The sequence below is a fragment of the Macrotis lagotis genome, chromosome 5 (genome assembly GCF_037893015.1).
Source record: "Macrotis lagotis isolate mMagLag1 chromosome 5, bilby.v1.9.chrom.fasta, whole genome shotgun sequence".
Taxonomy (NCBI): domain Eukaryota; kingdom Metazoa; phylum Chordata; class Mammalia; order Peramelemorphia; family Peramelidae; genus Macrotis; species Macrotis lagotis.
The window spans coordinates 184,966,114-184,991,598 of record NC_133662.1 but is presented as its reverse complement, the minus strand read 5'-3'; the positions used below and the strand labels follow the sequence as shown (position 1 = coordinate 184,991,598).

General features: G+C 35.3%; 1 protein-coding gene across 4 annotated transcripts in view; it reads left to right on the top strand.

Moving 5' to 3' along the window:
• The window catches only part of RPS6KA2 (ribosomal protein S6 kinase A2), a 455,741-nt gene that overhangs the window by 393,329 nt on the left and 36,927 nt on the right, over positions 1 to 25,485 (top strand). For all 4 annotated transcript variants that reach the window (XM_074188016.1, XM_074188018.1, XM_074188017.1 and 1 more), the window contains 4 exons: positions 4,125 to 4,189; positions 15,077 to 15,179; positions 22,471 to 22,598; positions 25,330 to 25,455. In XM_074188016.1, coding sequence (XP_074044117.1) covers positions 4,125 to 4,189; positions 15,077 to 15,179; positions 22,471 to 22,598; positions 25,330 to 25,455 — 422 coding nt within the window. The remainder of the gene's footprint in view (positions 1 to 4,124; positions 4,190 to 15,076; positions 15,180 to 22,470; positions 22,599 to 25,329; positions 25,456 to 25,485) is intronic.

Here is a 25,485-nt window from a genome sequence, read left to right as displayed (position 1 = left end):
CATACATATTTATGTGAATGTTGTCTCCTCCATTTCATAAATAAGTGCCTTGAGGCTGGGCATGGATGAGTGTGTGTATGTATTTAATTTTCCTTTCTTTCCTCAGCACTTAACAGTGACTATCACATTTTAAACATTTAAATTCTTCTTGAATTGTTGACTGACAATAAGAGAAGAACAATAATTAATCTAAGATATAGTTCCAGTGCTAGCATTTTAGATACTATAGGCACATCATTAGGAAAAAGAAAGAGTTGGATTTGCCAGGGGTGGGGATTAAATTTGTGTTTTCATTGGTAAAAATAGAGGGAAATTTTGGTAAGTATACAGCCAGTATAGTTAGAAATAGGACTTCAGGTTCAGCTCTTCCTGACTCAGAGGTCACCTCTCTATCCATAGTACAATATACTCTGGCTATCTCTCTCCTGAATTATGCCATAATTAACTATCTACTCTTTTAAGATACCACAGTCTTGGAGTTAAGAGAACAGGCTTTAAATTCAAACTTTAACACTAGTTTGTGATCATTGTCAAGTCCCTTAAACTCTCAATCTAAATTTCTTAATCTGTAAAGATTAAGTGGGAATAATGAAACTTTTACTACACAGATGCAAGTGAAAAAAGTACTTTATATACCTTAAAGTATTCCATAGAGTAATAGAATTATAGTTTGGCTCAGTCAATTAGCATTTATTTTGCACTTGATATATGTGAGAAACTGTGGGATACAATTAAGATAAAAATAAAGTCTTTTGTCAGTCAATAACCATGTGTTAAGAACCTACAATATGCTGGACCCTGTGTTAAGCACCAGGGGGTACAAAAAGAGTTTAAAAAACAGCCCTGATCTTCAAGGAACTCATTATCTAGTGGGAGGATAAAATAAAAAAATATATACTAATTATATAAAAGATAAATATGAAGTAAATTAGAAAGGGAAGGGTTAAGAAAGGGTTTAAAGATGGAATGTTAAAGATAGAAGTCAAGGAAGCCAGTAGGTAGAGATAAGGAGAAATGGGCTTGGGAGACAGTCAGAAGAAATACCCAAAAGGGAAAAATGAAGTGTCATTTTTGTGTGTGGGACTGCAAAGAGGCCAGAGTCATTTGATCAAAAAACCATATGGCAAAGAATAAGATATAAGAAGACTGAAGAGATAAAAATCTGGTATTAAGAAATAGAGCATTGCATCAGTGGGATAAAGTGGGTACAAATTAGGTAAATTAGCATAAAATAAACCCAAGTTTGGGAACAAAAACTCATTATTTGACAAAAACTGTTGGGAAAACTGGAAACCAGTATGTAAGAAATTAATTATAGACCAATATCTCATACCATAGATCAAGGTAAGACCAAAATAGGTATATGATTTATACCTAAAGGGTGATACCATAAGCAACTGAGAGAACATTGAATAGTTTATCTGTCAGATTTATGTATAAGGGAATTATTTAGGACTAAAGAAGATATTAAGTGCAATACAAACTGTAAAATAGATAATTTTGATTATGTAAAATTAAATGATTTTTGAACAAATAAAATTAATGCAACAAAAATTATAAGGAAAGCAAAAAACTGGGGATGAAATTTGTAACAAATATCTCTGATAAAGGCTCCATTTCTCAAATACATAGATAATTTTATAAGAATATGTCATTCCCCAATTAATAAATGCTCAAAGGAAGCTTTCAGATGAAGAGCTCAAAGCTAACTATAGTCACATAAAAATGCTCTAAATCACTATTGATTAGAGAAGTGCAAATTAAAACAACTCTGTGGTACCACCTCACACATATCAGATTGAATAATATGACAAAAAACAGAAATGATAAATGTTGGAGGGAATGTGGGAAAACTGGGACACTAATACACTGTTGTATCCAAGTGATCCAACTAATACAACTGTGCATTCCTTTTGATCCATCAATACCATTGCTAAGTCTATATCTCAAAGACATTCAAAAAAGGGAAAAGAACCTATTTGTGAAAAAATATTTATAGCAGCCCTTTTTGTGATTGCTAAGAATTGCCCATCAATTGGGGAATGACTAAACAAGATGTGGTATGCAATTGTAATGGAGTATTATTGTGCTATAAGAAATGATAAGCAGAATGTTTTCAGGATACTCTGGAAAAACTTACATAAAATAATGCATAGTGAAGTGAACAGAAGCTGGAGAACATTATACTCTATAATAGCAATATTGTTCAATGAAGAACTGTGAATGACTTAGCTATTTTCAGTTATACAATGATTCAAGATAATCCCAAAGGACTAATGTTGAAATATATTTGCCTCTATAGAAAGAATTGATATTGTTTGAATGCAGACTGAAGCATGTTATCTTTTGCTTTCTTGCATTTTTTCTTTTATTTGTCTTCTTATATAAAATGACTAATATGGAAATGTTTTATATATTGCACAAGAATAAGATATCTGATTGCTTATCATCTCAGAATGAGGAAAGGAAGGAGGGTGAGAGGGATAGAATTTGGAACTCAAAATGAAATAAAAAAATTTAAAGCAGACTGAGAAGGTAAAGGGGGACTTAGTTGCAAAGGGCTTTAGATGGCATACAAAGGATTTTTTTTATTTGATTCTGGGGTAAATAGGGAGTCACTGAAGTTTATTGAGTTGAAGAGTGATACACTTAAATCTATGCTTCAGGAAGATTGCTTTTGTTACTGAATAGAGAATAGATTGGATGGGGAGACACTTGAGGCAAGCAAACCCACCAACAGGCAATCATCCAGGCACGAGATTATTAAGAGTGTGCAGGAAGATGTGGTAGTTATCAGATGTCATTCTGATTCAAGAGTATTCAAGAGATGTCACAGCAGTGAAATGACAGACTTTGACAATAATTGGAATGAAGTGAGGAAGAGATAGTGAAGAATCAAAGGTGACACCTAGGTTGTAAGCTTGAAGGATGGGAAGACAATTCTACTCTTTATAGCAATAGGCAGGGTAGGAGGGGGAAGAAAGATAATGAGTTTGATTTTGGACATGTTGAATTTAAAATGTCAACTACATGTCCAAATTGAGATATCTGAAAAACAGTTTAGACATACAAAATTAGAGGTCAGTACAGATTGGGGGAGGGCAGTATATTTAGATTTGAGACTCCTCATGATAGAGATGGTAAGTAAATCCAGGGGAATTTATTAGATCATCAAGTGAAGTAAACAAGAGAAAATAAAGAAGAGACCCAAGTCCAGGCCAGAATCCTATAGAACATAAAGTATTTGCCCTCAAAGGGCTCATATTATAATGGTTTTTAATAGTCACCTAATCTAGCATCCTCATTTAATTATGAGAAAAATAAAGCACAGAGAGGTTGTGATATATTGAAAGTTAGATATATATAGGAAGGACCAGAGTTAGAATCTCACATTTTTGCCTCTGCAAAAGACTTCTGCCCCACCACATCATCATCTGTTTCATGTTGCTTGTTTTAGTCATAGACTGAAAATTCATTGGAGACTGAGAACTAGGCCATTACGGGGCAATTAGGTAACACAGCAAATAGATTACTAAGCTTGGAGTCAGGAGGACTTCTCTTAATGAGTTCAAATATGACCTCAGACACTAACTAGCTGTGTGATCTTGGATAAGTCACTTAAACTTATTTGTCTCACCTGTAAAATGAGCTGGAGAAGGAAATAGCAAACCACTCCAAAATCTTTGCCAAAAAAAACCTCAAATGAGATCACAAAAAGTTGAACATGTCTTAATAACAACAAAACAATATATTACATTTTACAAGACAACATGCACTTGATCATAGTTTTCAAGAAAATCTTTCCCTAGCTTTTGATTTATTTTCACTGGAAATTTTTCCTCTCATTTTGACATTCTCTTGCAAAAATTAATAGTGTGTACTTCTTCAGAATGACTGGGCACCTCAGCCCAGCTCTTTTCACCCATCTGTTCAGATTTTCTCAGAAGCAAAAAATAGAATTGATAAAGGTTTTCAGCTGGGAGCAAGAATCTCAATTATGCAATACAGACCATTTTATAGAAAACACAAACTTTTATAGTCTGACTACCACATCACTATAAGCTATCAGAAAGAAAACATTCTGCTTTTACTGCTATGCTCATTTTTTGCCTTTTTGTTGGCAGGTGCTGGTCTTGATGGAGTAGAAGAAATTAAACGTCATCCTTTCTTTGTTACCATCGATTGGAATGTAAGTAATATATTGAATGTCCTCAGAGTATGCTAATATTATATGAATGTGATAGCAGACATATAGAAACTGGAAGATGGCTGTATTCAGACGAATTGTAACCAGACACAATGGAAATGCATTTGTAATTCACATAGGTTATCTTAACCAACACCATTTCACAAATAACATTATAAGCAAATCCCACTGGAAATCTTTAAAATTCTTTTGTCAAGTTTTGTGAATTCAATACATATGTGGGATATGTATGTCAAAAAGTCAGATAATCTTAGGGCGTGTTTCAGGACTTCCTCTCTGCTTGGATGTGGCAGACAGATAGAAAAATGGAGTCAAAGTTATTTCAGAAGTATTGGGAATGACCTTTTTGTGCCCCCTCTTTTGGGACCCCCACTTACCCAGGAGAGAAAAATTCCTTTAACAAAATTTCATTCTATACTTATTGATGAACTCTAAAATAAACATACCACTGGGAAAAGTGACACATTAACACATACTCATTCATGCTAGGGCAACTATATGGCTCAGTTGCACTGCCCTTAGATTCAGGAGGATGGGAGTTCAAATTCGGCCTCTGACACTTGCCTCTTACTAGCTGTGTGATCTTGGTCAAGTCATTTAATCCTGATTGCCTCACATCCTGATTCATATCTGGCTACTGGACCTAGATGACTCCAGAAGAGAAAGTGAGGCTGATAACTTAGCACAGCCCCCCTCACTCAAATCCAATTCATGTTCTTGTTATGGCATCATCTCCCTGATGTCATGGTCTTCTTCAAAAATGAAGAACAAACATTATTACTCATTCATGCTATAGCATAATATGACCAATATTATGTCCTTTCTTGAGAGAAGACTATGATAAGAGAATAAGAATTGAGAACATGGTAATTTTGGGTACCTAGAAAATGAGAATGAAGGCCAGACATGAAAACCTTTTGAGAGATGTCTGTTTCACAATTTTACCCAAGGTTATCCCAAGGATTTCCTCTGAGATGCAATCTAAGGTCTTTAGAACTTCAGTTTTATGATTCTGTACTTAGAGGAGGGTGTGCTGTCCTGATGAATGTAGAGAGATTTCTTTGTGCACAAATGTGGCTTGTACCACCAAATGATTCTAAAACCTCAGAATTCTTTAAAATTCCTCTCTCTCTCCTTAAAGACCGCATAGGGGTGATGAGGTGGCGCAGTAGATAGAGCACCAGCCCTGGAGTCAGGAGTACCTGAGTTCAAATCTGGCCTCAGACACTTAATAATTCCCTAGCTGTGTGGCCTTGGGCAAGCCACTTAACCCCATTGCCTTGCAAAAAACAAAAAACTGCATAGTAATTTGGGGGGGGTTTTTTGGTAACGTGTCATAAGATTCTCAGATTTTACAGTGTATTTTCTTTGGGTGTAAAGAGGTTCCTTTTAATAATATTTGGATCCTTTTTGAAAGTGACAGAAATGCGTATAGAAAGATTCTTTGACTAGAATGAAGCAGAATCTTTATAAAAGTAAAAAACCTACAATTTCACACATTCTATGTAGCAAAATAGAGGTAACCTCCCATTTTTCACCTCTTCATACAATTTGTATGATAGTGATGACCTCTGGCTGGAGGGATTAGGGGAAGTTCATTAAAAAGTTACCATAAAGGGCAGCTAGGTGGTGCAGTGGATAAAGCACTGGCCCTGGAGTTAGGAGTACCTGAGTTCAGACACTTAATAGTTGCCTAACTGTGTGACCTTGGGCAAGTCACTTAACCCCATTGCCTAAAAGAAAAAAAGAAAAAAAGGTTACCATAAGAACTGAACCTTAAAAGACAGGCAGGATGTGGATAGGCAGTGATGGATGAAAAGGGGAAAGGAATCAGCATGAACAAAATAGAGCATTTTTTTGTTGTTCTTTAACCATGAAAAATAACATGGCTCAGGTTACTATCTGGTTTAGGACCTGAAAGAAGTCACTCTTTATACTTAAAAGGTAGAAGTTTTGCTAGAGGAAACAATTCTTATATACAGTGTTCCATCTCCTGCCTCCATGTCTTTTACATTGTCTCTTTCCTTTACTTGAAACCCACTCTTTCCTTGCTTCTGGCTTTCAGAACTCCTAACTTCCTATAAGGCTCAACTCAAGTGACACTTCCCACGTGAAACCTTTTCTGATTCCCCCTTTTGTCGGTGATTTCCTTCTAAGTCACCTTGTTTCTATTGGATATATATGCATATGGCCACGTGTTGTCTTCCCAAGCTTGGCTTCTTAACAGTTTAAGAGCAAGGTCTGATTTTGATTTTGTGTGAACAGAGCCTAAAACAGTGATTGACACATAACAGACACTTGACAAATGCTTGCTGATGGATTGATAAGTGTCAAAAATCTGATTTGTCATTTAGACTCTATTACTAGCTATGTGATCTGGAATAAATCATTGCATCTCTGAGGTTCATCTGGAAAATGAAGGGAATGCACTAAATAATCTCTAAATTACCTTCAAGCTCTGACATTATAGGATTTTTCAACATTTCAGAAAAATGCCAGCCCTGAAATTAAAATCTATGATGGCAGCCATCATCTTTTTTTTATAATTTGTCTTTCACCTTCTCCCTTTTCTGAGCCACATAGTAGGACTTAAATTGAAAGAGTATGAGAGGTTCTTTGTAAAGCATTAGTTTTAAGTGCAGTTTAAAGTGGATTTTCTAAGAAGCTAAATTTGAAAAATAACTTTTGGAAATGGATATGATAAGCCACATGGCTAATTTCTATAGAAGATAGCAAAGAACCCCATACTCAGGCACTATCCATATTAAATCTTTTCAAATATCTTATCACCTGACTTTCCTGTCACTGTGCTTTTGGGGAGCTCTCAAATGTTATTATTACAGACTGGAGCTTCTGTTTTCATGTCCCACTGAAGTGGGGAGCAGCAGAAGAAAGGAGAAAGGACAAAAGATGGGGCACAGAATGAGCAAGTGTGGGTGGAATTAAGGAAGGCAAACTTTGCAAAAACAATTGGCCTCTTTCTCCAGTCTCAATTTTTGAAAGCTATAGGAAAGGCTGAGTTCATATGCATTCCAGAGATCCCAAATGAGACTGTGCTATGTGCTGAAGCTTGACTTCTTTCTATGGTACCTTAATAACAACCAAGCTATCCGCAGACCCCTCAAGGGTGGAAGTCAATTTGGACAACAAAATAAGCCCTGATCTTGTGCAAATGTTTCGCACTGATCTTTGTATTGTTAAGGGGAAAGGTCCCTGTTATTGCAGAGATGATATTTGTGTTCCTGCAGTCAGTACATAGTATTTTGCATTAGTTTGCATGCAATCAGCCAACATCAATACTAATGTGCTAGATAATTAACATTGATTTGAGGAAGAAAGGTTGTTTCTGAGTTTGAGGTATTTTTATGGAACCAGAAAATAGGATATAGACAGAATTTTGGGGTACATGACTGTCTCAGATTTATTCATGCATTTTGAAAAAAGGTCAAATTATTTAACTTATTTATCATCATTAATCTGCCAAAGGAAAAAGGGATAAAGGGAAAAATATATCTTGCCTGGATTTTCATGTATATAGTCAGATGACCTTCCATAGCCAGCAGGCTCGAGAAACACCCCACATTCCACCCTTGCCATTTTATTTCCATCTACCTTGCCATTGCTCTCTCTAGAGCACTGAACTTCCCAAACATCATGCCCAGTAGGACAACCAACACAGCTCTGGAGGCCAACACTGTCATGACTAACCAGTTCAGTATACAATCACAGAGAAGAAAGACCCACTCTCTCTGGCCAGCCCCATCCACAATCCATATTCCACCCTAACCGCTTTCACCTTTTCCTCCAGGAACAATCAAACTGATTCCTCCATTGCAGTTAGGAATAGTATATAAATGAAATCGCTTATGACTCTATTCACCATCTCTTTGATTTTCAAAGTCAATCATTTCTCCCATTTCCTTAATAGAATGCAGATCCCTTGAGACTCTCACACTTTTGTATTTGTTTCTTCAGAATTTAACAAAATAACTGGCATAGTGTTGTTGTTCATTTGTACTGACTCTACAATGACCCCACAGACTTTGTCCATGGGGGTTTCTTGACAAAGACACTGGAATGGTTTGCTGTTTCCTCCTACATTGTGTTGGTCTTCAGATGAGGAACTTAGACAAATAGGGATTAAGTGATTTTTTTCCCAGGTCACACAGTAGCAATTTTATGAGGTCAGATCTGAACTCAGATTTTCCCAACTCTAGGTCTGGTGTACCAGCTAGCTGCTCCATTTGGCATAATTGCTAAATAATAATGGGGTTTTTCTACCATTAATTTCCTAATAATGAAGATCTAAAAGCTGCTAAAGAACCATCAAGTATTACATCTGTGTAATATTGAAATTGTGGAAATTGATAAGAGTTGAGACAATGAGAGAATGTAGTGTTATTTGTAATCATTACAGTTTTTACCTGAGATAGCCCCATGAAGAAAAGTAGCAAAGTTTTAGACTGACTGACATAATTATTTTTGCAGAGTTGTGACTATGCACTAATTTCCTTCAAGCAAGTTTTTGTTTTGTTTTGTTTTGATTTTTGCAAGGCAAATGGGGTTAAGTGGCTTGCCCAAGGCCACACAGCTAGGTAATTAAGTGTCTGAGGCCAGATTTGAACTCAGGTACTCCTGACTCCAGGGCCGGTGCTTTATCCATTACGCCACCTAGCTGCCCCCCTTCAAGCAAGTTTTAAAAATTGTGACTATATGTACTGTTGACTTCCAAAGGCTCAAGTAGCCTTTGACCAAAGAGATATATCCTCATTCCAAAAAAGAGCAATGTTTTCTGACTTTAAGAATATGCTTCATAAGAAGAATGTTATGTATCTCACTGATACTCTTCTCCCTTCCCTGAGTCCTATCTAGTCTTAGTTCAAACTCTGATTTCTCTAAATGAGTATCCTTATTCATATCAGCTCATTTTTCTCTATTTCTCCTGCTCCAAGTTGTCTTATTCTCACCTGCATTTTCCTCACCTAGCCCTGCAAGTGCAAATGCCAGATGAGTCAATTAAGCATGCCTCCTGGTATTCAAATACATCTTGTAGTGATAACAGCGAAAGGTTTAGAGGAATCCTGTGGGAAAATTTAGGGAAAGATGTATTCAGCCAGTATGCATTTGTTCATTTCTTAACTACATAGATAAATGAAAGCATAATGGAATAAGACATTCAAACTACATCTACTTTGCAAGAAGACAGTCATTATTATATGGGAATTCTGAAGATCTTTCTTCTCAGACCTTTTGCTAACAACTGACCTGCCTGGGTGATGAATCTAAGGACTTACCTGGGGGGATTCAAATTAGAGAACATAAGGATAAATCAGTCTCTGTTTAGCTTTTTTCTATGGCCCCAAAATGCCAGCAAAAGGTACCCTTGTGTCTTTGAGGCAAAGATCTGTCACAAGGCAGCTGTCCTGTGGAATCTTTGGGTCACGAGCAGCCCTAGAAAGAACTGACTCAACCAGCCATAAATAGAAAAACTGACAGGTGTTCCAGATGGATCCTAGCTGCCTTTTCCATTGGTTTCAAAAGACCCACAAATGAGTTTTAAGTTCTGGAGAACTTCTCTTTCAGAGCTTTCTCCATCTAACAAAGAGAAAAACTAACAAGTTAATTATAGCTGAAACACCTCTGTCCTTGAGTTTTGTGATAGTGACCAACACAATGTTTATTGTTGATTTTTTCTATTTCTGAAGCTCATACCATAAACACAGAAAAAGAGTATTTTTCCAAAGCTTTAAGGAAAGTCAAGCATTGCAACCCACATAATTAAGTACTTGGAGAGTTTCCAATCCATCCTTGGCCTCCTTGCACTAAGAATCTTGGCTCTCTTGACTATGGAGAAGCTATTCATTAGAAAAGAGACTAGTGCTTACATTCGCCACAATGCACCAAGACATGTTGAAAAGAAAATTCAATTCATGAATTCTTTTCTTAATATGTTTTCTCTTTCTGATTTCAAGTACTCAAGGAAGCTTTTATTTTTCAAGGAAACTAACAGTGAATCCTTCTTAAAACAATTAAAAGTGATTATTAATCCCATAATTTCTGCTTTTATAAATTCAGATTTTATATGAAGTTTCCTTAAAATGAGACAAAATAATGGAAAAGTCACCTTTCATTTTAAAACTATTAAAAACTAAAGGCAACAGAATGCATGAGAATATATATTAAATTTCTCTGTTAGTCTTTCTTATGCACTGTCATTCTTCTACACCTGCATATTCATGCAATTTCATTTCCTGTGCAGTCTATAAGAATGCCCTTTACTTTGCTGAGACTTATTAACTTGGAACTGAGATTGATTGTGGGAGACAAACATTGAGGGGCAATAACCCCATCCTATTATTGGTTTCCAATTCCATTAAGGCAGAGTCTAGTGCTATCCAAGTTAGCACATCCATTATACCTGCACCTATAGCTTTTTATTTCCTCTCTCATTGGAAAGTGACATTTTTGGTATAAAAGCAACTATTAATTATAGCTATTTAGGGTTTTCTATTATATTATTTATATCTGTGAAAATTATTATATCAGTATTATAAAGGCCTATGTCATGAGCCCTTTTTAAAAATTAGGTGATCTTGGGCGGCTAGGTGGCATAGTGGATAAAGCACAGGCATTGGAGTCAGGAGTGCCTGGGTTCAAATCCGGTCTCAGACACTTAATAATTACCTAGCTGTGTGGCCTTGGGCAAGCCACTTAACCCTGTTTGCCATGAAAAAAAAATTAGGTGATCTTAAAGTAGTACCAAGGATATTCTATCAAATAAAGCCCATTTTCATTTGGGTGCAAATCATTCCACAGTATCACAGACTGAAAATGTAGGTCAGAATTGCTAGTGTGCATCTTGCAAAGTTAAAAATCCTAAATGAAATTCAACCTCCATTTTCATGTCAGCTTAATTTTGAAGTACAACAATTCATGTTACAGACTTTGGGGCAAAATAATTTAATTTGTCCTTCATATTCAGCTCAACTAGCAAGCACCTGTCCTAGGTGCTGAAGATATAAAGCAAAAAATGAAATAGGCCTACCATCGAGGCACTTAAAGTCTACTGGGTTGGGAGAAGAGAGAACATATTTATAAATAAATCATTGTAAAATGTATGTAAAGGGATTCTAGGGATATATTGGAGACACACAAACAATTGGGAAAGACCAGAAAAAGCCTTGCGTAGGAAATACAATCTCAACTGAATCTTGGTAGTAGCTCTAGATTCCAAGAGACAAGGGTGGAGACCAACAGGAGTGGAGCCCAGCCAGTTACAAAATAAAATAAAGTGATATAAATAATTCAGTCTGTATTCATAGTTCATCATTTTTCTGTCTCTGATGATGGATAGATTTTTCATCATGTTGTCCTTTGGAATTTTCTTGGATTATGTCTTGAGCAGAGTAGTTGTTGTTTCACAAATGATCATTTATTTCTGTTACTGGTACAATGTACTTATAATTCTGCTCACCATACTTTGCTTCAGTTCATATAAGACTTCCCCTGTTTTTCTGAAATGATCTACCTCATGATTTTTATAGCACATTAGAATTTCATCACAATCATATACAGCAACTGCCTCAGACATTCCCCTCATAAGCTTTGGGGGTATAGAAATGTGTTTCACTTGAACCTTTTGTTAGCTCTGCCACTCCAGAATTCAATTTGATGCTTATTTTACAGTTGTTTGAAATAAAATGTTGGATGAACTCAGCTAGAATGCTTTCTCTTCTTCACTATTTTGGCTCCACCTCCCTGTGATCCCTCCTTAGCCAAACATGTCTCTCCAAAACTCCACTTTCTTTTGCTCAATCATTTCTGCTTTTAACAATAAACATATATTAGATTCCTACTATGTGCCAGGCTGGGGACACTAGTTAGGACATTGGAAAGAACACTGGACTTGGAATCAGGAAGACTCATCTTCATGAGTTCAAATCTGGCCTCGGACACTTAATAGCTGTGTGACACTGAGCAAGTCACTTAACACTGCCTCAGTTTCCTCATCTGTAAAACAAATGGAGAAGGAAATGACTGTTCTAGTATCTCTGTCACCAAAACCTCAAAAAGGCTGTGAAGAGTCAGATATGACTGAAACAACTGAAGAGAAGCAGCAACTTGTAGTGTGCACTGTTCTAAGAGCTGGGGATACCCTGATCTCAAAGAACTTGAAGATGTAATTTAAAGTAATGGGGGAGACCATATGCAAACAAATATATACTACTACCAAGATATATATATTAAGGAAGTTATATTTGTTATAAATAGACTCAGACTTTAAAGATCTTTTTATTATTCTTAGGTTAACTTCCTCCATAAAATATTAGTCTACAGGGGGCAGTTAGGTGGCAGTTAGGCCCTGGAGGCAAGAGGAACTGAGTTCAAATCCAGCCTCAGATTCTTAAAACTTACTAGTTGTATGACCCTGCACAAGTCACTCTACCCCAATTGTCTATGTATCCATACACACACACACACGTGTGTATGTATGTATAGCTATAGATACATAGATGTAAACATACACACATATGTATATGTATGTGTATATACACACATATCTCCCCACAGGTCCAACCTACCCTTTATTACTTTTTGAAATCTCTCAAAAGATCAGACAGACATCATACTATGCCGAATATTCTTTTCCTTTAACACATACTCTATGATGTAGTTGCTTAATCACATTTACTCTATTTCAATAGTTGGGTTCTCCTTATTTATCAAAATTAGGACCAAAATACTATTTCCCATTGCTATATCCTCTAGCCCACATCAGTATCCTTTGTAACTTTCCCTTCATTGATTCACATTCAAATGTGTTCCACCATGTTTTTCATGTTTGAGTTCCTGAATTTCTACATATCTCAATTTACTAATATATAACATTATTCTTCCACTTCTTTTGAATAAGGTATATTTTGAGTTATGAATTTCATCCAACCAAATCTCTGAGGTCAAAATTGCCCCTAATATTGGAACCTCTAGTTTACACTATTTATTACTTGTACTTTGTATATTTGCATATATATATATATATATATATACCTATCCTGCCCATAGTTTGTTTTGTCTTTGTTTTTTCTGTTTTCTTGGACCCTCACATTTATTATTCTTCTGTTCCCTCTGGTGCTAGTAAATCTGTATTATTGGATTTCCCTGTCTCCCTTCCTTATGAGTTAAGACACTCTTCATCAGGTTCATAAATCCCCAGGGAAATGTATTTTTTTTTAATTGATGCTTGTTACATCTCTTACCAGCAGCCTATTGTTCCAATATTTTAAATTAGGGTTCATATACATAAATTCCATTCCCATATGCCATCTTCTTAGTTAATTGTTCATTTTTCAAAGGTATTTTCCTCTTCTGAACCCCTACCTCTAGTTTTGATGAATATTTCATATTGCTTAAAGATGATGCATTTCCATGGCATAATTTTGCCAAAAATTTGCCCAAAAAAAATTATGTCAAAAGTCAATAGTGAAACCAGGATTAACAAGACTCTGGACAATCTCTGTCATGTCCCAAATACTTACTCCTGGACCACTATGAGTGTCTAACATATATTCACAGTGTTTTAGTGGAATGAAGACACTAAGCAGCTACATTCAGACAATGACTTATTTAGCAATGAATTCAAGTACAGAAACAAATCACGTCCAAGGCTCTTGGTCCACACAAGGACCCTGACCCTTGGTTTCCACATATAATTGAAATAAGTAGGAAAACAGGATTATAGGGATTGAAACACCCAGTTTCTTGCTAGGATCAGGACACACTGAGGTAAGGGGAGTGGGGAGAGGGAGGAGGGGGAGTAGTTCTGTGACTTTCCCAAATCAGCTGACTTCCAAAAAGTTGAAACTTGACTTTACAAAATGGTGGCTAGAGGCAAACTGGAGTCACTAATTCTATTTTATTGAAACAGCACTTGTATGAACAAAGTATCTGAGATTAAAACAATGAGCTCTTAGCCTAGCCAGTTATTTCTGCTACCCCCACAACATAACATGATCATGGTCCCATGGGAGGAGGCATATGGGTATGCATAGAAAAAAATTATCCCATTTTTATCTATTTCATAATGTAATAAAACTATTTTAAACCCTAATGCAACCTTTAACCACCAAATGAGTGTCATTTCCTCCTAAATGGTCACTGTGGGAGATTTAAAAAAAATGATTTCAAAATGCTACTATTGTTCCATTTTAGAAATTCCTCCTTTAGAATTGCTTTCAGAGTCAACTTAGAAACCATAAAAGAAAGCCATTCCCAATAGTCACATGCCACCCTTTACATGAAGCTTTTCCTGAGCTCCCTTACTTGTGGGATTCTCCCCCTCACCAGTAAATATTTCAGATGTAAGTATAATATACATATTGTCTCCATGTTAGAATGTAAGTTCCTTAAGGGCAGAGATGGTTTCACTTTTCTATTCTCAGGGTCTACTGTAGTACCTCACCATTAATAAATGTTCATTGATTGATTAATGACAAAGAAATGGAAATACCCAAGTAGCACCCAGGGGGGTGCACCCAAGGCAAGTTCACATGAAGTCACAGGTTAGAAGATATATGTTGCCATACTAACAATAATAATAGTTAACACATGTAAAGCATTCTATGGTTTACAAAATGACTTTGCATTCATTATTCATGTTATCTAATTCATTTTTTAGATAAGGAAACTCATCATGTTCTCAATCCTTACCCTCCATACTAAATATTTTATTTCTACATCTTTAGTAATTCTTTTGTAAGTTAGGATGACCTAAGTAAAGAAGCAACTTTTATTTTTCAAAAAAAGTCATTGCAACCTGCCTCATTTCTAGTATCTGAATTTTTTCAGTGTGTTTTATGGTTCTCTTTCTAGAAGCTGTACAGAAAAGAGATCAAGCCACCTTTTAAACCAGCAGTGGGCAGACCTGAAGATACATTTCATTTTGATCCTGAGTTCACATCCAGGACTCCCACAGGTTAGTGCGGGCAGTACAAAGGGGAAGAATCAGCTGTTACTGCCAATGACATATTTTTCCAATATTGCGGAACAGCTAGGGGGTAGACATCTAGGAGCCAGAGAACCATGTGAATAAACTATGCTTAATAGAAAAACTATACTCATTATTTGTTGTCTTTCCTTCTTAGCTAGACTTAAAGCTGTAGATGTAAGTGATACAGCAATTATCAATTATCCGACAGTTGGTTATACATTTTGGATGTTGTCCATGTTGCATGCATTTTTCTCCCTCCTGTTGCTTATTTTCCCTGTTTTACTCCTTGGCACTATCTCCTCCACACAGGGGAAAACGAATAGATATTTAAATCAATGCTGCTATCTCTCAGTAATATCACATCAAGATTTAGTTAGGAGAAGGTTTAAACTGTTGGTAAGAACAGAATTTTGTGATTTCATTCAATCTAAAAACAAATGATATTCTCATTTGAAAACACTGATAGCAACTATTTAAAGATTGTGGGTTAGTCCATAAAGTTGTCAACAACCTTTTACTAAGTAAAAGAAAATCAAATAGTATATATAGAGATACCTGTTAACACCTTGGAAAGTGGTAGAATAAAAAATGTTCTTTGTGATTTAGGATGACTCTGGAAAGGAAGAAGGGGTCCAAGTATAGGGGGGGGGAAATTTTAGTTAAGGTAAAAATAAACTATATAGTAAAAGTTTATTTTTTTAAGTTAGTTTGTTGTTTTTGCAAGGCAATGGGGTTAAGTGGCTTGCCCAAGGACACACAGCTAGGTAATTATTAAGTGTCTGAGGCCAGATTTGAACTCAAGTACTCCGGACTCCAGGGCTGGTGCTCTATCCACTGAGCCACCTAGCCACCCCTAAAAATTTACTTTTAAAAATGTTGAAGTAAGTTATGGAATGGGCACACAAATTCATATTCAAATCCACCTATTTTATGGAATGTTATGGAATGAGCATACAAATTCATATATTTTAAACTCAGAGATTTCCCTATTCCTGTGAGTTTCAATTCCTTGTACTCTCACATATTCCCACTACCATGGATGATGAAAAATGAACTAGATGTAAGACTTGATAGGGATGTGGGAAGACTGAAGCCTTGTCTCACTGTTCTTTCAGGCAAGATGCTTTAAGCAAAGCAACACTGCTCTTGGCTTAGCACCAGAAACAACATAAAAGAAACCTGGGTTCATTTGAGTCAGTTTATTGTTGATTATTGGAGGTCTTAATAGGAAACCCCAAATATAACCCAGTCTGTCATTGTTATCAGGACCTGAGAATTCTGTACAATAATGTCTTCAGTGTGGTGATCATTGCTGAATAGCTGTGATTTAGCAGTTTCCAATGATAAGGAAACCTACTTCAAATAGGGGACAGTCAACAATTGAGAGATATTCATCTCTGTGTGAGATTTTTTCTTAACAGATATATGAGTTTCTGTTTCTATAGATCTCTTCACACACACACACACACACACACACACATGCACATTTGTGTATATACATGCAAATATATATGAAAATGTATAGAGAGATAATGATATAAAGATATTGATACAGATGAAGAATTCAGAAAAAATGCAAAAACTTCTGTGAAGTGATGAAGAATAAAAGTATAGCCTAAAGGGTAGTATGGATGTTGATGATTACAATATTCATGGAGACAGCTTCAAAAATAAAACAGATATATGGCATTAGCTAGATCTAGAGCTAGAGCTAGCCATTGTGATAGAAGATAAAAGGGAAAGAGATTTAGAGGCTTCCTCTTGACTCAGACTTTGTGCTTCCTTTTGTAAGTACTTTTACTTCTGTTCTTGTTTATCCAGCTATCCATGAATATAATGGCAATTCTTAAGATGGAAGGACATGAAATAAAGAAAGAAAAAATTTTTTAAAAGATGGAGGGACATGAATCCTAATAAAATGTTTAAGTCTTCAAATGAAGTATATATTTTCATTTTGGAAGCAGACTTTTAGTCTTCAACCTTTGAAATATTCAAAGTCAATGCCCAATCTTTTCTAGATGCTTTTTTAAATACTAATATTGATTTGTCCGTGTAATCTACCTGGATACTGTTACTTCACCCCATAAATTTTTTAATAAATCAGTATACCACAGGGATGTTAGTATACATCTAAGGGAAAATTAAAAAAAGTAATCTGTGACCCCACAAAAAAATTACAGACTAAAAAAATAGCCAAAATTGACAGTGGCCTACTGGATTCCATGCTATATCTTCGTGCCTTTGTAGAGACTTTCCCCAACATCAAGAATGTCCTTTCGGGGCGGCTAGAAGGTGCAGTGGATAGAGCACAGGCCTTGGAGTCAGGTGTACCTGAGTTCAAATCTGACCTCAGATTTGAGCACCAGCCCTGGAGTCAGGAGTACCTGGGTTCAAATCTGACCTCAGACACTTAATAATTACCTAGCTGTGTGGCCTTGGGCAAGCCACTTAACCCCATTGCCTTGCAAAAACTAAAAAAAAAAAAATGTCCTTTCATGTCAACTCTGCCTTTTGGGAGCCCTGGTTTCATTCATGACTAAGCTCAAATACAATATTCTTCATGAAGCTTTTCCTGGTCTCATACTCACCCATCCACACCCTCCAGTCTCCAAGACATGTTCTCCAAACCACCATGCATTCATGGGTACATATTCTGCCTATAATATATGCGTGGTTTCCTCCATTAGAATGTTTAAGGTAGGGATTGTTTGTTTTACCAGTATCTTTGAATCTCTAGGACTTAGTCCACTTCTGGGTGAATTGATTGACTCTCTAGTATTTTAATTTCTCTAAATTGTGATTCCTTTTCCGTATCTTTGATTGATTGTTGACTTACTTGTCATATAATACCTTCTTTTTTCCCCTCTGGAGGCTTTAAAGGCCCTTTGCAGGATTATTTTATTACATCACAGAATTTATTTATAAGGAAAATGGAGTTTATAAAGCCTAAGGATGAGACTTTCTCTACTTTTAGAAATTGTATTATTTTTTGTTTGCATTTACAAGGTGGGAACAGGTTAAAAATAGTAGCAGGACAAGTCTTTAAAAAAAGCATATGTTACACAAAATCATTTGCATTTGATTTTAGAATGCATAATACAAATTTCTTGTTTTTTTTATTTTTTGTTTTTTATTTGATTTAAGTTAATACTGCAATTCTTTTATATTCCCTAAGCACATACATGAGTTGGCAAAGAAAAGCCAACTCAAGATTAAAAATTCATCAGGTTAACCTATAAAGTAGCTAATACTCAAGTAGATAATCAAAACTTGACAGTACTCATTTTAATTTTCCATGCATCTTATATTTTTTCTCTGGTGTTCCACTTTAAGTATCATGCTAAAGAATTATTCTCCCACAAATATTTATCAAATCTAATCACATCACCCACCACATAGTCATCATTTAAAGACAATTCACATTGTAATTCTTACAACCTTTCCTAAAAGTTGATCCATTTTTTATCACTTCAACAATTTCCTCTGATTCATACATGATGAAATAAAAGTCCCAATATAGTTAGTTCATGTGACTGAGGGGAGACACTGCTCCTTTTATATTTCCATTCTCTTAATATAAATGAATGTATAAAACCTTAGAGAATTTTTTTCCTTTCTCGTAATAGTATAAAAGGGACTACTGGCTACCCACGTATGTACTCAGACCTTAACATTTCCATGACCTGTGAAAATTCATGATAGTGTTCCCTTCAATAGAATCAGAGTCCTAAATCTAGAAACCTTAAGGAGGAAACTAATACCCGTCACTGAAGTAGCTGAAAGTGATGATATATCCACTTGTATTTTTTTTTTCCAGTGAGTGCACTTTTCAACAAACTACAAGACAGCTTGGGAAATTTTGAAGAGATAGCAAAGTAATAGGGTGATCTGAAAAGAAAGATGGAGTACAAACAAACTAAATGAAATGGAAACCCATCCATCCAGAGAAGCTTGCACACAAGCAGGAAAAGCAGAGCAATGTTTCAAAAAACATGTTTGTTGTCTCATGTGTCTTGCACTGAATAATTTTCAGATTCCAAAAACTACTCAGCCATGCCTTCTGTTTTTTAATTAAGCTTCAGTAGTCTGGCAGTTTGGAAGTTGATTCCCAAACGCTATAAACTCAGTCATCATAATGGCGTCCACAACTGGACATTCATGAAAAGAAACTAAGTGATGATGGCACCATTGCAATAACCTGGGAAAAAAATTAAGATTTCCATTGATACACATTGTCTTTGTTATCTTAAGTTTTAAAATTCTTCTCATTAGTAAAAGAAACAAAAACATTAAAGATGAACAAAAATGTACAGATTTCCAAGAGAAAATTTATAGTCTTCCAAAGAGAAATCTAGTTATTCCTTTTTGTATGATTTGATAATTCATTCCCTGAAAGAATGACCTTATATGGAGACATTTGTTTCTATATCTAATCAAATAAAAGGTGCAAGATAACATTCATTATCATCATTTTTTTTCAGTGTGCTAATTGCTTCCTGAAAATATTTTTGTGACATTAGCAACTCATTATTGTTCATAAATCAGTTGGTTTACTTTCAGGAGAAATCTCTTGCAACAGGTTTTTTTAATTAGTTAATTTGGAGTGAAAGTAAGAAGTTAAAACTTGATTCCCATGCTTGTTTACTGAAAACCAATCTCTCCATCCTCCTACACTGAAATAGATTCGCAATAAAAACCTCAGTCTAGTTGCTCAGGGAGATTAAGTGATTTTCCTAAAATTAATGTAGCCAACATAGGTCAAAGGAATGACCTGATTTCCTATCTTTCTGACTCCGTTGTTATCATTGTTCTGCACCAAGCTGTTTCTTATAAAAAAAAGTATATAAAAAGTACTTTTACATATTTAACATATGGATTTACTAAATGATATAACTCACAATATAATAGTTGTATAAATATGTCATTTACTAGAGCTCCTTATACTAATTGAACAAATAGAGAGAAATTAGATCATGCAAACGAGAGAGAAATTTAATTTAAAAAATTAAATCATGCAAATAGAAATTAGAAAAATAAAACTAAAAAGAATAATAGATTTTACCATGTTATATCTATAAATAGCCTTTAAGATCCCAAGCTTATATAGTTCATTGCTGATTTCACACATTTTTACTATTAGTACTTCACAGGAATATTGAGAGGATCAAATAGCAAACTGTATACAGAGTACTTTGTAAAAGTTAAATTATTATATATTCTACTATAATTATTATTCCTAAAATATTATAGGAGGTATAATACTGTTAAACTTCAACTTATTTTATGAAATGAAATGGTGAATAGACTGGACAAATATTTTAAAATTCTTATTGTAAAATTTTCTTTAAACAATATACAATACTAACAAAGGTAATAATTATATATATATATATATATATATATATATATATATACACATATATATGTATATACATATATATAATGCAGTGGAAAGTATCCCACATGTGGAGTCAGACTCATCTTCCAATATTCGAATCCAGTTTCAGATACTTACTAGCTGTATGATCTTGGAAAAATCATTTAACCCTGCTTACCTCTGTTTCTTCATCTGTAAAATGAGCTGGAGAAGGAAATCACAAACCACCCTAGTAACTTTACCAGAAAAACCCCAAAAGGAGCCATGAAGAGTTGGACACAACTGAAATGACTGAACAACAACAAAAATATATTATTTTAAGCAGTAGGAAACATTCTTTATGTTAATAATAATAATAGCATTTATATAACTTCAATATTTGCAAAATGCTATATATGTGTGTACATATATACACCCACATATATATATATGTATATAGATATGAATATATACATAGACACACACACACACACACACAAACACACACACACACACACATCTGTCTATCTTTTCATGACCCCTCTTGGATTTTCTTGGAAAAGATACTAGAATGGAATTTCCTCCTCATCTTCATTTTTATGGATGAAACTGAGAAAAAGAGGGTTAAGTGACTTGCCCAGAGCCTCACAACTAAGTGTCTGAAACTGGATTTGAACCCTAAAGAATTTTCCTTACTTCAGGCTCAGAACTCTATCCACTGTGCTACCTAGCTGCCTATTTATATATGTTATCTCACTTGACTTCATCATGTCATAAATGCAAATAGTTTTCATTAAGGAAAATGCTGATACATATTTAGCAGTTCACTCCCAAGGGACAGGGAAATGTTAACATGACACATTTTTGAGTTTAATCTGAATTATTGCTATTTTCTCCATCACTTCATTAGATCCAGACAATAAAGCAATAAATTGAACTCTGGTAGTATTTGCCTATTTCTATGTTGAAAATGCTCATGATGAAAATTTAAGTTAGAGCAATTGACACCAATTTACCATAATTTTCATGTAATATGTCAATCATTTTTCTATTTTGTATCCTTCAACACAAACTACGCAAGACATTCAATTGATAAAAGTATTGGGATCATTTAATCATTTGACCTATATTGTAGGCATCATGTGACACCAGATTCTCTTTTTACATGCATAATTTCTGGTGATATCCATACCTTCATCAGGAGAGATTATTGAGTGACATCCAAAAATGAAGGTTTTTGCCTCCAGGATAGGCAAACACCCCCCTTAGTGTCCACTTTTTTCTGTTTAATGAAGTTAAGAATAATGAGCCCACATATATAGTGTAGTAGATAGAATGCCACATGTGGAAATCACATTTTCATGCTTGAAATGATACATTTTGAGACAAAATTAAAGCAGTCTATACCAGAGAAGCCTGTAGGGAAGCATAGTCCTAGAATTGAAATATTTTGAGGAATGTAGGGAAGTAATTGTTAGTCTTGAGTGCCAGGGTAAGTGAAATACAGAATAGTGAAGAAGAGACAAGGAATAAAATCCTTATTGGAAATATTAACCTTTGCTAATATAGATAAAACAGCTTACATTAAAACCTTAAGTTTTCTATTTAAAAAAAGAATAATGGGGTTGCAGCACTAACCACAAATGAACTTGGAAATACTGAAGGGTATCAGCCAAGATTTGTCCTACATTTTCCAATTCTACATACATCTCTCACCTCAAAATTAAAAAATCCAATAACTCTAAGGCATTTGGTTACTAAGCACATTTGAAGTTAATTTTGTTTTTGTTTTGCATTTTACAAGCCCCACCTCCTTCCCACTTCACTTCCTTCACTTCCTGTCCTTGCTCTTATACCACAATTATTATTTTAAAAAATTCTCATCTAATCCTAATTATCATCACATTGGTTCACTTGCAGATTCCCCTGGTGTTCCTCCAAGTGCCAATGCTCACCATCTTTTTAGAGGATTCAGCTTTGTGGCATCCAGCCTGGTTCAAGAATCTGCACAAGAACTACACAAAGTCACGGTCCATCCAATTGTGCAGGTAACACCTGTTATGATTCATTTGTGTTCAATAAATCCCCAATTAATGAAACTTTCAGTGGTCCAATTCACACTATTCACTTGTGAAGGTAATATCATAATGATGTGTTCTCTTTGTGTTCATTGAGACCCAGTGAAAGGGTCTTAAAGGTTTTCACACTAAGTGTGAGTGAAAAGACAAATATTTGAGACCAGATAGAGGAAGACATTAGACCTCCCAAAGTGGCACCATTTCATCTACGGTTCTATCATTTACTCTGACAAAAAGGAGGAGGAGAATTCGATTCAAATCAATTTAACAAAAGGAGTGTCTGCCTTGAAGTTCCTAACTAAAAAGTTAGATTCATTTTGGGGGAATTCAGTTTATGAGGCAGAATTAATGGTCTTTCAAATATAGTCAAAGAAGCAAAAATACTCTTTTTTAAATAGTTTTAGCAGTACCAGGTCTCAGGATCAGACTTCTTATAAGTATGCAGGAAAATTTTTGCAAATTAGTTCCAGGGAACAAAACCCTCTGGAAAATAGATATGGTGATTTCCTTCCCATTTTAAATGGAATAAGCCTTTTTATCTAGCCTTCCCCAACTCCTAAAAAAAACACAAATAAATAAAGAGACTTATTCTTAGCAAAATCTAGTGTTCACAAACAGATCAAATTCTTCAATGTCATTGGAATAATGTTTACCATTGAAGAAAATATCCAAGTTTTAGTTTTTCTCTTCACTTGGAAAGATCTCTCAAGGAAGAACTGGGGACAGACATATTGTGGAATGTGAGAATCCACTAGACCCACACTGTTTGTAGCCACAAAGAGCCCACTCAAGAGTCAGAAATGATAGTGCCAATCCTTGAGGGGTTTAGAGACTAAATATTCAGCAGTGAAAAGAGGAAGAGAACAAAATAGGTATGCACCATCAGGTAAGACAAAGAACAAGAGGACTCCACTGAGATTTGGACTATACTGTGAGGAGGTGATAACTCAGGCTACCCACATTACCACTTTACCAGGACCCAAACCTGGGAGAAGATCTTTGCAACCTAGGATAGCATCCCTTGTGCCAATCTTTCATGTAGTCCAAAGATAACCTTGAATTTGCTCTTCTGGAAATGATGACATTCAATTTTGTTGAATACTAATCATAATTATGTGTAACCATGTCATAAAGTTATGAATAGTTAGAAACCAAGTTCAGGATGTCTTTAATGAGTGTTTGAACTAGACAAGAGAGCTCTGTATCAAGAGATTAGAGTCCCTTGAAAATATATTCTAGATATGTAAAATGTCTGCTTGATACGTTTGAATATTTGACATGATACACTTCATTTTATACAGTGGTCACATCAAAATGTGACCTGGAAGTAATGGAGTCTGGCTCCCATTAAGATATTTCTAGTCAGATGCTAACTTTAAACATCAATATCATAGATGCTTCTTCACTGGATGATGATGATGATGTTAACATTTATATAGTATCTTTTTTAAGGGTTTTTTTTTGCAAGGCAATGGGGTTAAAGTGCCTTGCCCAAAGCCACACAGCTAGGTAATTATTAAGTGTCTGAGGCCAGATTTGAACTTAGGTACTCCTGACTCCGGGGTCAATGCTCTATCCATTGTGCCACCTAGCCACCCCTATTTATATAGTATCTTAATGTTTGCAAAGAATTTTATAAATATTTCGTTTCAACTTTATAGCAACTCTGAGAAGTAGGTGTGATTATTACCTGCATTTTATAAATAAGGAAATTGAGTGAAACAGAGGTTAAGTAACTTGCCTGGAGTCATACAGCTACTGTTTGAAGCTGGACTTGAATTCAGTTCTTCCAAACTCCAGCTTCATTGTATTCCTTTTTCAAAGTTCTTATTAACTCAGCTGTTTTGAAGGGAATGTGACTAATAAAGGTATCTTGGCATATAGAAAGGGCATTATTCTAGGAGTCAAGAGACCTGGGTCTTTGCCACTAATCCTTGGGTAGAGCATTTAGCCTTCAAGGACCTCTGGTTTCCTATCCAGAAAATGAAAGGATAGATCTAAATGACCTTTAAGTTCCTTTCAGTGTTTCAAAAGCTCTATGATCTCATCATTGTGGCTATTCTGCCCACAAACTCAGACAGGAAGCTTTCTTCTCCTCATATTTAAGTTTTCTTAAGTTAAAGATCTTAATTTTAAAATGCCAACCGTCTCTAATCATCTTGACTTTTGTCTCACCACTGGACTTTGATGTCTCAAGAGGCGGGATTGAGGTTAATGACTTTGTACAGCTATGCCTCACATGGGCAAATCAAGACATCAACTTCATGATGTCATTGGTCTTCTTCAAAAATTAAGGATAAACAGCAACAAGTTTTATGTTATCATGGACAAAAAGTTCTTCACTTGGCAGTTAACTTGTCTGATTCTCTGCCCCCTTTTCTCCAGAGTCAGAATGGAACCCACGGTTCATTTAATGAATTGCTATGGGGTATGAGGAGATGGCTTCATGACCAAAACTGGGATGACCTTTGTATAACTTTGCTCCTCAACTATAGACCCATATTCTGTCACCAGTCCATATTTATTGTCTTTCTAATATAAAAGACCTACCATAGCTTATGCTCCATTGACAGATCTTTAAATAATCCAGTTCCATCACTGTAAAACTTAGGTCCTTTCTTATTCAGTAAGTAAGATTTCTACTTTAGTTTAATGACAGTTAATTCTAACATTTCCTTCTTTTATTGTTTTCATTCCACAGCAGTTACATGGGAACAATATTCACTTTACAGATGGCTATGAGATCAAGGAGGACATAGGAGTAGGCTCATATTCGGTATGCAAGAGATGTGTGCATAAAGCTACTGATACCGAGTATGCTGTGAAGGTAAGAAACTCTCCCACCAGAGTTGCTAGG